General features: G+C 35.6%; 1 protein-coding gene across 1 annotated transcript in view; it reads right to left on the reverse strand.

Annotated features, from left to right (window-relative positions):
• Positions 1-5063: 5063 nt before the first annotated feature.
• The window catches only part of LOC130922658 (PDZ domain-containing protein 7-like), a 49682-nt gene continuing 42584 nt past the window's right edge, over positions 5064-12161 (reverse strand). Inside the window, exons 15-17 of the mRNA XM_057847574.1 lie at positions 11177-11560; positions 7213-7313; positions 5064-5210 (exon numbers count right to left, since the gene is read on the reverse strand). Of these exons, the coding sequence (XP_057703557.1) occupies positions 5064-5210; positions 7213-7313; positions 11177-11560 (632 nt within the window). The remainder of the gene's footprint in view (positions 5211-7212; positions 7314-11176; positions 11561-12161) is intronic.

Consider the following 12161-nt stretch of genomic DNA (forward strand, 5'->3'; position numbering starts at 1 on the left):
AAAAAAAAGAATGTAGCAAAGTACCAACTGACAAGGCGCTATTATGAAAATAGCAAATTGGTTTTTAGTTTTTAGCAGCTACTTGAAGAGTGGTTTAAAACTCCAGAAGCGTATTGCTGCCATACCCCTCGCCCCTCCAGAAAAAGTCCAGTTTTATGTTTTCACATGATAGTTATCACGCTTGTAGATGAGATCATGTAGAAATGTCAAATTATCATGTAAAAACGTCAAAAGCATCATGCTAAAATGTGAAAACTCATGTAAGAACATGATAATTATCATGTAAAAACATGAAAACATGATACAATCATGTAAAAAACATGATAATTAAAATGTTAATGAGTTTTTACGTTTTTACATGCTAGTTATCATCTAAAAACATGATAATTATGTAAAAATGTGATAAATATCATGTAAAAATGTGATTAAATAGCATGTCAAATCCGTGAAAACTATCATATTAAAATGTTATAACTGCCATCTAAAAATGTGAAATGCATTCACATTAAATTCCGTCTTTGTTATTTTAACACCACCCACAGTGCTTAATAACTAAAATCTCAACATGTCTCAACCCAAGTATGAAATAAAACTTTCAAATTAAACATTTCAAATTGTTCAAATCATTAGCATGTCTGCGTTTTCCTCTTTCAATGTGATAAATTTTCATGTTTTTACATGATGGTAATCACGTTTTTACATACAGGTTTACATACAAGTTTTTATATACAGTAAATTTCATGTTTTTACACGATAATGATGACGTTTTTAATGATATTTTTCCCATTTTTACATATTATTATGTAATAACGTGATACTGGTCTTTTTTGTTGTTGTTTTGAGTGGCAGCTATACGCTTCTGTAAAAAAAAAAAAAAAGCAACAACAGTGAGCAAACGTACCGTATTTTCCGCACTATAAGGCGCATCGGATTATAAGGCGCACCTTCAATGAATGACATATTTTAAAACTTTTTCCATATATAAGGTGCATATAAGGCGCATTATAAGGCGCATAGAATAAACGCTACAGCAAAAGCTAGGGTTATTTTATGCATCCATTAGACGGTGCTGCGCTAAAGGGAATGTGAACAAAACAGCAAGATAAAACATGTAGTGCAACATTTATATCGTATAGTGGAGGGGACCTTTTTTTTCTTTTCAACAGTCACCCTTTTTGTTTTAGATGCAATATATGCACTGTATTTGACCAGAGCATGTATAAAGGGCAAAAACGCCTATGACAATACCTGCTGCTTTTGTTGAATTATCAAATATAAAACTATTTATTCAAATGTTTGGCAGAATTGTCTGTCTTTTTGGTCCCAAAATGTTGATTTATAATTGGTCAGTAAAGAAAACAATAGTTTGAACATGAAGTTCAAGGTGTCCTGAAAAAAGGAACCAAACCAGGCCATTGTGAACCATTATTTCTTTGAAATATAAATGCAATATCAAAGGCATGTAAAATCAGACAAAAAAGGTCCGGACCTTAAAGGATTAAATGTTAGTCCAATCACAATATAAGTAATATAGGGCGGAAAACACTCAGGTGACTTGAAGTTCCGCTCAGAGACCCCTAATTTGGCCAAATTTCAAAAGTGTCCGATATGCATGCGTGATACATCATTGGAAAGCTTAAAATCTCAATTTTCTGAGGGGAGAAAAAATTTGAACAGGAGGGCACTTAAAGGAAAAAAAATGTTTTAACAGCAAAATCCTATCTTCAGGTGAGAGCACGCGAGATAAGAATTAAAGACGCCATAGCTTTAACGAGAAATTATCACGTACTTACCTTGTTTCGATCCAAAAACTCCATGTAGCATGTATCACTTGAGTGTGAAGGCACTGCTATAAATGGCCACAGCTGGATTTTGGGGGATTTTATGGGTGAAACATGGTAATATAACAAGGGTCGCGATGCAGAAATTGCAGACATCGAGGAGTGGTCGAGATTTTCTTTTTCATATATTTACCCTTTTAAACTTTTTTTTTTCCCAATTTTTCTTTGTTTGGATCGATTATTTGTCATCTAACATATCGGAGAAAATGCGACAGTAACAACAAAAAAAAATACAATTAAGTGATAGTAATGAGGTAAATATCCGTGACTTTTTTACCACTTATAATTTTTTTCATTGTGACGTAATTTGTTTAAAAGTTTGAAATATGCGAGTGAATACTTTTTTAAAGTCTTTTTTTTTAAACGAAATATTAGACATCAATTAATGATTCTAGGCTAAAAATGACAGACATTTTGAATATTAATCATAATTAATTACCTTCGTTTTATGGCTGGGTTGAAAAAAAAGCGGTTGCTCGACGTCTGTAAACAGGGGTTTCCAGGGTAAAACGGACAAATTAAAAATCGTTCGGGGGATTCATGTGCCATGAATCTGCTATGGCAGCATATAGACATATTGTTCTATCAAACACAACAGTTCTTTTGGCTTAAAATACAGCAGTTTCTTCTATAGAGGAGTGCAAGAGCAGAAACTGCTTTTTCAGTCTTGTCTGTGTTTTCCGCCATACATATTGTAAGCCCGTTTTTGTTTGCAAATTTGTATAAATCTGTCAAAAAACAACAAAACAAAAACTGTTGGGGCTCAATATTGATTCATATATAAGGCGCACTGTCGGCTTTTGAGAAAATTTAAGGCTTATAGTGCGGAAAATACAGTATTTAAATCAATTTGTTCAAGCAAAACTAAGTAACTTTTCATTTTTGGTCAATTTTGGCAACGCCGGTAGACAACAGCGGTAGTGTTTTGGCTTAAGGAAGACTGAGTTTTCCATGAGGACCAGTGCACACCCGCATAGTGTCGTAAAATCATAATTTACCGTTCGCCTGCAGATGGTTTAAACAACATTTCTGTTTCCAGCAGCTGTGTGAATGATGACTAGTAATAAGGTAATTAATCCAGTTGTGGCTAAACAATAGCATATGACGGTTAGGAACCGTTTGGCTAAACCCCCCAGGTTTTCTGCCACCCTCCTCAAAGTTAATTAGTGCTGGTGAAAGCGATACAAACCCCCTCAAGATATAAAAGAGGTGTCATTCATCTCAGTCGACATATCATTACAACTGTTATGAAAATATTTTATCAAAGTTGAACAGTGACCTAGTGTTGCTTTAAACAGGGTCCTGCAGGGTCTTAAAGGGTATTACAACACCTGTGGAAATGCTAATATGCCATCATTTTTCCATAAACGCATGCCTTTTGGATTCATATCATGCCACTTCGTGTAAATACACACATCGCAACACCAAGAAAATGATAGAAATTTGGATTGATTGTCAAGCTAAAACGACCGGCCCCGAGATCCCAGAAATCTAGCATATTGTGTGCTTGATGTCACAAGAAGAATACAACCGGCTCAGTGCTTATTACTGAATGGCGGTGATAATGGCGGACAATTTTGTTTCTAGTTGCAGCGATGAATCCGACGTAACGAACGTTCTTCTAATGGTGACGAGGAGCGTTATGAACCTTTCTTTGGTGTTTTGGGTTATCAATTTAAGCCCAAGCGAAAGCCAATGCAGCCTAATGAAAGGATCATTGAGGGGAGCAATCACACTGATGAAACACCGGCAACAGATCGTGTGGGAAACACCGAATGGTTTGTTTTGCATTTCTTTTTCGTGAAGCTGATACACCGTGACAGCAAAATAAAGTAATGTATAGAATAATTATTATAGGTTTTTGCTCTGCTAACAGACACAAATATGAATGGGATTCGAGGATTTGTTCTATATATTTTACGAGCGATAATTTATACATGTGTCCAGTCCTATATCCAATGCGTGATATGTTTTTTATTATAAAAGAGTACACACTCTGGCCATTTCGAGCTTGGCTGCTCCGCTCCTTTGGTTAGCCTGGGGTGGTGGGGTGGTCTCATCAGAGCCAGTCATTGTCTTCTTTCTTGATATCTCAGTACATTTAGCTGATTTCATTTGTCCATAGTTCGAATAGCTTTCAGGTGTAAAATGCGCACCACACAAAACCGTGCCGGAGGCTGGGTCTGCACAATTAGCCCTCTTAGCACGGACGAACTTCACTCATTGTCTGCGTAGTCTAGCTCTTTTTCTCACGTTCGGGAACTCATGGGTACTACATTCCGACAAATGGCTATTTGTACACCACATAGCATGACAGGTTTGAACTATTTTAGCGATTTTTTGATAAAACACGAACGCAACTCTCTCGTCAATAAACAACGATGGCACCTGCCTCGACCTTTTGTTTCCTTGTTGTGACGTCTCCGCCCCATTCGGCTGTTTCCGGAATACTATCGGAAATGTTCGTAATTTTCGATCTATTTTCGATAATTGCTCATGAATGTGATTTATTTTTTTGTTAACTTTATTAATATTTGTTATCTTGCCACATAACGGTTCTATTGTTATCTCACAGCCCCTTCGTATTATATTACCCTTTTAAAAATCCCCATTTGACTTATCTCAGCAAAATGTCTCAAAAAGGTTTTGAATATTGCTTGGTAGAGTTTAAATTTCTTCCATCTTAAATTGCAATGCATTGTGTCTGAGAAATTTTCATTCTAGGAGTTATTGATTTTTTTGTTGTGAGATGCACAACATTTTGTGTGGCTGCATAATTTGCTCTGCAATTGGCATGAATTCTCTTCTAAATGGTCTTAAATTAGTCTTGCCTCATTGGCTGCCATTAATGGTGCCAATCCCCCTCACAGTTCAAAATGGATTGGACATCTAGCGCTGTCAAAGGCACTGAAACATAAAATGTACAGTACAATTTCTCTCAACTGTGAAAGTGTGTCATGGCCTCACCCGCTCTAATCCATGGTCCTAATATGTAATTAAAGACCTAAAGTGGCAGATTGCTGCAGAGCGGGCAGAATTTGCGCCAGACGAAAATCCAGCCAGCGCCAACTATCGCCGGCAGCCATTTTGCAATCATCTACAAATCCTGGTTTTTGACATAATACACCAGTTTTAATCTGGCCATAAATCTCATAGCGCAGCCTGGGATTATCTCTTTTCTAACAGACTGGTCGCCGCATGTTAACTTTATGAACGATGACGTCACTTGATGTCAGCGGGTATCTTGACCCTCAGCACCATGGGGTCTTTGGCCTTGTTGCTGAACGCGCGGCGAATGGCGGCGACAGCATGCCGGTGGGTGACGCCCTCCAAACTCTCGTCGTCCACACGTAGAAGTTCGTAGCCGGCCTGTTGTTAAAATCAGAAATATTTTATTTATTAGTTTAGAAATCCATGCTTCAACAATTAAAAGGTTCAAACTGCTTCATTGGTTTGGTGCGGCACTTGACATCTAAATGCATTTTCAGCTGGGAGTGGCTGGCAACATCATTGAGTTCTTGTTGGCGTGGCATCAACGTTATTTGAATCAAGTACTGTATTGTTAAGTACAGTAAATTACAGTTGCATTTTTTAGAGCGATTTGTTTTCAAACATTTTTACTGATTTCTTTGGCGCAAAACATGTTGAATCATTTCACAAGGTTTCAGCGGATCCTTAAATTGAACTCGCTTCTGCTGTTGAAACCCTGATTTTGGTACATTTTTTTTTTTAAAGGGATTTTCCTTTACAAATGTGTAAGTTAGATCTTGAAGTGTCAGATTTTGGCAATCGCTTAAGATTACAATGCACTTGTTTTTGTTGAGTTTTTACTACAAAGTAGGAATTTTCATGAGTGTCAAAATAAAGAAATGTGTCATTAACTGTTATTTAAGTATTTATTTATATCAGGAAATGTATGTCTTTTTTTTTTTTGTTAATTTAGTTTTTTGTATCTATTTAAATTTGATCTTTTATTATCATATTTTATTTATTCAATTCAATTCAATTCATGTATTTAATTTTTTTTTTATTTCATATGTTGTAATTTTTTTTTTTTTTTTTTTACTAAGGTGCAGCCACCAAATTTTACAGGAAAACGTATTGTTCATACTATGGGTATCCACATTGTATTATTAAAATACATGCAGCTCATTAGCCTGCAAAAAGCCATAAAAAAGACACACTGAATGTTAAAAGTACGGGGGAGAAAGTAGCGGTTTACCGTCCGAAAATTAGTCATTTCTGGTTTAATTTTTTTTTTTTTCAACTTTCAGTTGAGATAAAAATAGGTTTTATTTATTCTGAATTTACTGTACATATATTCATTTTAACTTTCAGTTCATCATTTGCTTATTCCATTTTTTATTCGTATATTCAAACATATATTCCATTTTTAAATTACATTTTAAAATTCATTTATTGCCATTTTTTTTTATATTTCAGTTTGGCACTACCTTGAGCATAATGAAATAATTCCATCTGTAAACCTCCCATCAAACTCTGGGCATGACCTTTGTATAAAGTCACATTACGTTGCAATGAGCATGCATTGCACGACCCCAAACTAAATTTTTTAAATACATCTTGAAATAAATATAAATACTGTTATGGTAAAATATTAATAGGTACAATTTATGTATATTTTGTTTTATTTATTTTGTCACTCCTGCTCTTCCATTACTAGGTAAGGATAAGAGATACAGTACTGTATCTAATGATTGTTATTGTTCATTTGAACATGCAGTAAACTGTTTCTTAGCTTCTCTTCCATTCACTTCAATTCAAAAATAAACACAGAGTTTCCTGCTGGATGGTATCAGTGTGTTGAGAGCTACTTCCTCTGATGTAATCTTCCTATTTTTTTTTTTTTTAAGGATGAGGAAGCACCTGTGTGTAGGTTAGAAACACACACCATTGTGTCATGTCCACTAATCAGGTGTGTCTTCCTTTTCACTCCTCAGTTATTGTCACTTCCCTTCATTTGGCAAGGAATCAAGTTTAGACAGACCAAAAAAAGTGTCTTTTTTTATTTCAACTCTGCAGGCGCTCATGACGGCAGCATGATAAGATTTGGATCCATTTACGCAAATAGGGGATTAAAAAGTGCATTAAAAAAGTCATTTATTTGAATGAGGTAGATGACAACCTAATCTGAGTCACATTATCTTCATCCTCTTTAGGCTCATTTAGTGCTTTTAGCATGATTGCGGAAAAAGAGAGTAATAGAAGTCGTAGCAATTGATAAGGTAAGGTTGATTCTGTGCCATTGGCGGCAATAGATGTCCAGTCCGTTTCAAACGGGAGCCCAAACGGATTGGCTGTTTATCGTCGTCAATGGCAGCCAGTTGGTTTGCTTGTAATACTACAGTACCTTGAGGGCAGGATTCATTGACGCCGCTCCCCCAGGAAAGACTTTATCAATCTTGATGATGGGCTGAACTCTTGACTCAATTCCGCCTGAGATGCTCATACCTGCACATAAAAAACCGCCAACACGATTAGTACTAGAAGCAGTAGTTAAGGCTGCCATGAACAATTGACTAAACGCTAAGTAATCGATTGTCAATTTAGACAAAAACTATTTCTAGTCTATTAATCCTCTAGAGATAATGTAATGTACACCTAAAAATTATCCAGTTTTTTTTTTTTTTTTAATCAAAAACAAAATAGAAAATATTTTCGGTACATACAGGATATTAAATATACAAAAAATATAATATTCGCTTTATTATTATTTTGTTGGAATTTAGTTTAATTAATAAAAAAAAGAAAGAAAGAAAAAGAAAAAAATATTCTATGTTTTAAATGTGATTTTTTTTATATACTTTTATTAATACAGAAAAAAAAAAAACAGTATTTTGATTTTTGTACTATTCGATAATCAAAGTCCAACTTTCCTCAGTGCAGTTTTTGGTTCCAAAGCACATTTAGAGCTAAAATGTTAAACCCAGAGTAATATAACATTAAGGTGATTTGTATATGGACCGATTTGATGTATATACAGTGAAGACAATAAATATTTGAACACCATGCTATTTTTTTTTTTTACAAATTTTCCTACTTAGAAATCATGGAGGGGTCTTTTATCTGAAACTTTTATCAGATAAAAGACCCCTCCATGCACATGAAACATGTGCATGTCCACTGTTAGAGAAATAATCTAAAAAAAAAAAAAACACAATGTATGATTTTCTAATGATTTATTTATGTGATACAGCTGCAAATAAGTACCGTATTGGCCCGAATATAAGACGGCCCTGATTATAAGACGACCCCCTCTTTTTCAAGACTCAAGTAGGCATGTGCCGGTATGAGATTTTGATGGTACGATAACCGTGAGCAAAAATACCGCGGTTTCACGGTATCACGGTATTGCAATTATAGCTCCAAAATGTGTTATTTTGAGATGTATGGGTTAAAAAAGAATAACTTTTTTCCATTGAACAGGATTTGTTTTTTCAGAACATAGTTGCAAATTGGAATATGAATGTATTGTTAAAATACATAAATTATCAATAAAAAAAACAAATATTTTAAATAAAATTAAAATATAACGTAGACTATACCCACAGCCACAGCTCAAGTTGCTCAAGTTTAGAGCAAGAACAAAATAATTTCTATAAAAAAGTAAAAACTCTTCTGAATAAAATTTTTAAAAATTTATACTGCATAATTGTTTTGAGGATTGAAAAGCTCAAGTGAAGTTTCGCCATTTTCAGCCACTGTGTCAACTCTAGTCTACATGATGTCATGCCTTTGTGTTAGAAAGAACAAAGAATTCAAAAGTTAATAAGTTAGTTAAAAATGTATAAGTTAGTTAAAATGTAAATATTGTTGTGGAAAGGTTTCACCTAAAAAAAAAATTTTTTTTTAAACATTGGGAGTGAGACCACTCCTTGATCAAGCGAACGTGGATTTGTGCTTAGGGCAAGATCATCTTTCCTCAGTTAACGATCTTTGATGGTATGCCTTTTTTCCCCCTTCATTCAAGTGAATCGAATCAAGCTTGTTTTCTCACTCTGCGGCTGTAACACTCGACGAAGTTGCTCTCCCAGCTAAGCCTAGGCTAACATTCGTCTTTTATAAGCTTTTAGTTGGTTTGTATATCGAATTTCAAAGGAAAATATGTGTTTTGTTTTTGGCGAACTTTTTCATAGAGCTAATCTGTTTAGCTACTCACACATGGAAAAATACAATTGTACAACGTTTTAAATGTATTCATTTTGTATATTCCACTTACCACGATTTGAGAGCTCAATAAATTGAAGAAAAGAACGCCTTAAGTTTGGATTATTTGTTTAGGGTTCGCTGGCTGTTTAGCCGATAGTCACTTTCACACACAGCAACAAACGGGAGGGGGTGAGCGCCACGCCACTTCTGGCTGCATTTTTGACACATGAAAAATGACGAATACCGTACTACGGTCTGGCGGAAAATTTTATTGGTTTTGAAACCGCGACGTTTTCACACCACGTGAAACCGGTAACCGGCACATGTCTAGACTCAAGTTTGAAAAAAAGAACACCAAATTAATTTTTATACAGATAATAATTACAGTACATCTGAAACAAATGATTATAACAATATATTTGAGAGATAAAGCACGTTATTTTGCCTCATTCAAATCTTAAAATCTGAACATTTAAATACGTAAACTAAAGTGCAATCACATTCGTAAATGAATGGCTTCTGGTTTTTGAAATGTAAATAAACCAATCTATTGTGCTAAAACAACAAAATTGCAATAACTGCAATAACCATCAAAGTGAGGTCTACCTGTAACTGTAGTCTTGAAACAAAACTGAATAAGGAAAAACATTGCAATAAAATAATGCAAACTGGTTAAACTTGAGAGTAGCTGAGATCTGTCATGACAGAACATTACTCTTCAAGTTCAGCATTCGCTTCAATGATATCTGGCGCCATCTAGCGTTGTGAATGGGTATAATGTTTAGACCCTGAATATAAGACGACTCCCACATTTTCAGTCTCTCAAGACGGTATTTGAAAACGTGAGAAAATGAATGTTAATATTTGGTACAGTAGCCTTTGTTTGCAATTACAGAGGTCAAACGTTTCCTGTAGTTTTTCCACCAGGTTTGCACACACTCGCCCTGTCCCATGCGCAGAAAAACAAAGCACAAACAAAGCACGACCCCTATGCTTCACAGTAGGGATGGTGTTCTTGGGATAGTACTGATGATTCTTCTTCCTCTAAACATGCTTAGTGGAATTATGACCAAAAAGTTCTATTTTACTCTTATCTGACCACAAAACTTGCTTCCATGACTCCTATTGGCACTATTGGCCCGAATATAAGACGGCCCTGATTATAACACGACCCCCTCTTTTTCAAGACTGAAGTTTGAAAAAAGACTTTTTGAACACCAAATTATTTTTTATACAGAAAATAATTACAGTTCATCCGAAACAAATGATCATAACAATATATTTGCGAGAAAAAGCATGTTATTTTGCCTCATTCAAATCTTAATATCTGAACATTTAAATATTTAAACTAAAGTGCAATCACATTTGTAAATGAATGGCTTCTGGTTTTTAAAATGTAAATAAACCAATCTATTGTGATAAAACAACTAAATTGCAATAATTGCATTAACCATCAAAGTGAAGTCTAACTGTAACTGTAGTCTTGAAACAAATCAGAGTAAGGAAAAACATTGCAATAAAATAAAAAGCGACATGGAAAATGATCGAATGAATAATGCAGACTGGTTAAACTTGAGAGTAGCTGAGATCTGTCATGACAGAACATCTCTTCAAAGATATCTGGCGTCATCTAGCATTGTGAATGGGTATAATGTCTAGACCGCGAATATAAGACGACCCCCTCTTTTTCAGTCTTATTTCAATGCAAAAAACTCCGTCTTATATTCGGGCCAATACGGTACATGGAGTGGAGGTTGACTTTTAATGGTAAATGGTGCTAACAGGTCTTTCAGGGTCAGAAATCTAGCTGATAGACTGGTGCTCAAATACTTATTTGCAGCTGTATCACACAAATAAATTGTTACAAAATCATGCATTGTGATGTCTGTATTTAGATCATCTCTGTCACAGTGGACATGCACCTACCTTGAAAATTTTAGACTCCTCCGTGATTTCTAAGTGAGATGAACTTAAAATAGCAGGGTGTTCAAATATTTATTTTCTTCATTGTATATGAACCGCAAAAATAATCATTAATGTTTGTGGCAGCCCTAGTAGTAGTAGTACTACTGTACTATTAGTAGTAGTGGCACAAGGCCTGTCAACCTGATATTTGAAGAGGGGTGTGTAGACTTTTTGTACATAAGTTTGTGTTGTATGCTCACCCAGCGACGGTTTAGCTTTGGAGATGTTCAAAGTGGTGATGTGGAAGTGAGGCGTGTACAACTGTCCATTAAGCGTGACATTTGGGGGGGTCTCAAAAACATCCCCCAAAGGGGTCCGACGTGGTGACGGTAGGCGTAAGTTGACTTCGTCCTGCAGGCGTTGGCGACGAGGATTCGCCATCCTCCTTGTTGGAGAGCGACCTCTTTGACTTCCGCTGAGGATGCTGGAGCAAGTAGAAGAGGAAGAGGAGGAGGAGGTGAACGTGTCAACGGGGACGTCCAGCAAGGGGCGGGAGACCAGCGACGGAGATACAGTGTGTCCCGTGACAAGGTGGCATCGAGAGTTTCCACAGCGAGGGGAGCGTCCGCCAGCTGGAGAAGGCACTATAAAGAGAGGAACACCGTCAAAAAGCATAATTCAAAAACATTTTGTATCCAATGAATGCCACATTTCCTTGTAAAAACAATTAAATGTTGGAAATTATTGATTGAAAATTCTTTTATTACAAAATAAATAATAAATAGCATTACATTTACTTAACTTTTTGAGATAAATGTACAGTACTTCTTAGAGCAGTTTTACCACACAATACTTTTCACTTTTACATGAGTAGATTTGTGAAGAAGAAACACTACTCTTGCTCCCCTACTTTGAGCTACAATAGAGTCGTTACATTTTTCTGCTTTATTCTACATATTGGCTTTTTTTTTCCTGCCAGAGATGCCGACAGTGGCTGTCTCACTTTCACCAATGAGACATGGCAGTAATAACCACATGACTCCATTGTACCAATCAGAGGTAAGAATGTTTTTCCCCACTAGAGAGCACTTATGCTCTTTGGGCAGGTGATGTTTCAAGTGTTCTTCTTCTCTGAATTTCATGATTTTTAGGTCATCTTTTTGGCCTATCATGGTCATGTAATCGGTTATAGTACAGTATAATAACAGTTCATTTAGATTAAGTTGTGCTGAGAAAAAATATACC

Source organism: Corythoichthys intestinalis, chromosome 10, assembly GCF_030265065.1.
Source record: "Corythoichthys intestinalis isolate RoL2023-P3 chromosome 10, ASM3026506v1, whole genome shotgun sequence".
NCBI classification, from domain to species: domain Eukaryota; kingdom Metazoa; phylum Chordata; class Actinopteri; order Syngnathiformes; family Syngnathidae; genus Corythoichthys; species Corythoichthys intestinalis.